General features: G+C 42.8%; 1 protein-coding gene across 1 annotated transcript; it reads left to right on the forward strand.

Annotated features, from left to right (window-relative positions):
- Window positions 1–1,611: 1,611 nt before the first annotated feature.
- olig3 (oligodendrocyte transcription factor 3) lies at window positions 1,612–2,406 on the forward strand. The gene has a single exon (XM_070884499.1). It carries the CDS (start codon window positions 1,612–1,614, stop codon window positions 2,404–2,406), a length of 795 nt encoding a protein of 264 aa, XP_070740600.1.
- Window positions 2,407–2,758: the final 352 nt, after the last annotated feature.

Consider the following 2,758-nt stretch of genomic DNA (forward strand, 5'->3'; position numbering starts at 1 on the left):
AATCACTGTTTGCCAACCAGAAACCGACCCATTTATCTCGACTGTGTTTTCTGTTAGTTAGCCAATCCTCTACCTATGCTAATATATTAATCTTTAAATTTATAAGGCAAATCTAATGCAATGCAATGCCTACAAAATAAGCTGACATTTTAACCAATTAACTATTTTACAATAATAAGAATGGTGATTGGATGGTACAGCTGCACACAGCTCATTGTCAGCACTGTTTATTTAATGGACACTACATTTTGCATGGAATGAAACATATATTTATACAGTCAATACACCGATACTGTAGCGAATTACCTGCAGATATAAAATGTGATATTCAAAGTGACAACAAAAAATGTCACAAATACAATCCCGTGTTCGTAAAAAAAGCGAATTGTGAGTTTAATATATTGTGTCGAAGTTGATGCCGTTTATTAATAACGTATCCCCCATATACACGCACACGCATCATGCAAATAGTTCCATCACTGACATCCTTATTGAACAACGTGTTGCCAGTATCACTGATCAGCCTGAAGGACAGTGGGAGTATAAGGTGTAAGTTTTGTGAGAGCGCTCTATTTCGGTACAGTTGTTCTCTTTCACTCTCTTCCTCTCCGGGGCTCTGCGGTTTTCAGTCGCTGGGAGGCGCGTGTTTCTTTCTCAGACCCTTGTTTACTCGCATTTTCCAGGCACGGTATCTATAATCCTCTTTTCTTACCACATTGTCCCACTTCATGATGCGAATCGCTATCTTAAAACAAAGCTTTTGTTCGAATCTATTTCTCAACGTTTATTCGATTGGCTAAGCGATCACCGAAATAAAGCTGGCGTTTTACTTTAAAGTATAATTCGTAATAAAGCTGCATTGTACAATAAAAACGAAGCACGAGCGGCTTATTTACATATTTCCATCGAGTTAGGTGTCAGTAATTGCATGTTTTAAACTGTAGCCTTGAAACGTTTATATAAAGTCAGCAATGTTTTGTTTAAAACTATCTTCTTGATAATGTTAAACAGATAAACTACAATATTAAAGAACACTCGTGCAGAAACTAGCATAGATGTTGAAAATGTGGCTCTATGTTCTGCTGAATATCGATTTCGTTATACGGGATTCTCGTATAAAACAGTAACTTCTAGCTTCTCTAAATCACAAACTTTAAGGTGTAGGTCAGTTCACAGAGTGCTATTTAAACGCTCGCTCGCTCGCTGCGAGGTAACAGTCTCTCTCTCCCCCTTCAGATCGCCCATGGCAGGGTGTCCCATAAAGAGAAAGCACAATGAATATGAATAGGACATAGCTAAATGGAACCGTCAAAGCTGCACCGCCCTCAATGATCGCCACGTCATACTAACAAGACCATTATGTATAGGAGGGAGCTTTTGTTTCCCTGCACTCTGCACCTCTATAAAAAGCTTCTTTTAAAACCAAATCTCGTTCAACATCACAACTGGCCAAGAGGTCCAGCCTGCTTGGGGAGCGCCTCTGAGCATATAGGAGACGCCGTGGGTTTTTTTGTTGTTGCTCGTTTCTATCATTGACGTTGGAGGTTGGCATCAAAACAAGGTCTCAAACTATTGACTGGAGAACATCTCATAATAACGAGAGGCAATAAAATGAATTCTGACTCGAGCTCTCTCTCTAGCAGAGCTTCGTCACCAGACGTGGACGAAATTTATCTGAGAGATCATCTCCAGCACCAGGACTCCAGGATGAACTCGGTGTCTTCAACACAGAACGATCTGCTCCAGCAGCTCGCCAATGAGCACAATATTACAGCCCTCAGCAGATCCGAGGACAAGTCGGGAGGCAAGTTCAAAGTGAAAAAGCAACTCTCGGAGCATGACTTGCAGAACCTTCGGCTGAAGATCAACGGGAGAGAACGCAAAAGGATGCATGACTTGAACCTGGCGATGGACGGACTCAGAGAGGTCATGCCTTACGCCCATGGACCATCAGTAAGGAAACTTTCCAAAATCGCCACCTTGCTGCTGGCCAGAAACTACATCCTAATGCTGTCGAACTCTCTGGAAGAGATGAAAAGACTAGTAGGGGAGATTTACGGCGGGCATCATTCTGCTTTCCATTGCGGGACAGTAGGACATTCTGCTGGGCACCCAGGACACTCAACATCTGCCCATCAGGTCCATCCCATCTTGGGCAGCGCCCTGACCTCGTCCCCTTCCTCAATCTCGGCTTCTCTACCGGGGATCAGCGCGGTGAGACCCCCTCATTCACTGTTGAAAACGTCTTCAGCACCTCCTGTACCGTTAGGAAACACCTTTCAGCACTGGGCAGGATTGCCATGTCCCTGTACCATCTGCCAGGTGCCACCGCCACCTCACATCTCAGCCCTAAGCACAGCCAGCATGCCAAGGCTCTCTACAGATGGTAAAGACTTGATGAAGTAAGGTCTGATTTTGCCAGCTGTGATTGTTATTTAAAAAAGACGCCGCGTTGCATAAGAAGACTGACTTTGAGTTGCATTAAAAAGACTGACCTTGTGTTGCATAAAAAACAGACTGTCAGCTAACTCCAACAGCCAGATTTGATTGCATGCATGCTTGATTATTTTTAAAATGTGAATTTTCTTTTCCAAAAGGGTATCTCATGTAGCCAAGCAAGTTATGAAAAAATGCATTTCCTTGTAACAAGGATTTGATACTTGAGTATTTCTTTGACTGCAAAAATAAATCCACATGGACAGACGCATGGGAAACGGTGCAAATAGAGTAAGAGCGAGCGAAAGAGACAGAATGTGAT

This window comes from Pristiophorus japonicus, chromosome 7, assembly GCF_044704955.1.
Source record: "Pristiophorus japonicus isolate sPriJap1 chromosome 7, sPriJap1.hap1, whole genome shotgun sequence".
Taxonomy (NCBI): domain Eukaryota; kingdom Metazoa; phylum Chordata; class Chondrichthyes; family Pristiophoridae; genus Pristiophorus; species Pristiophorus japonicus.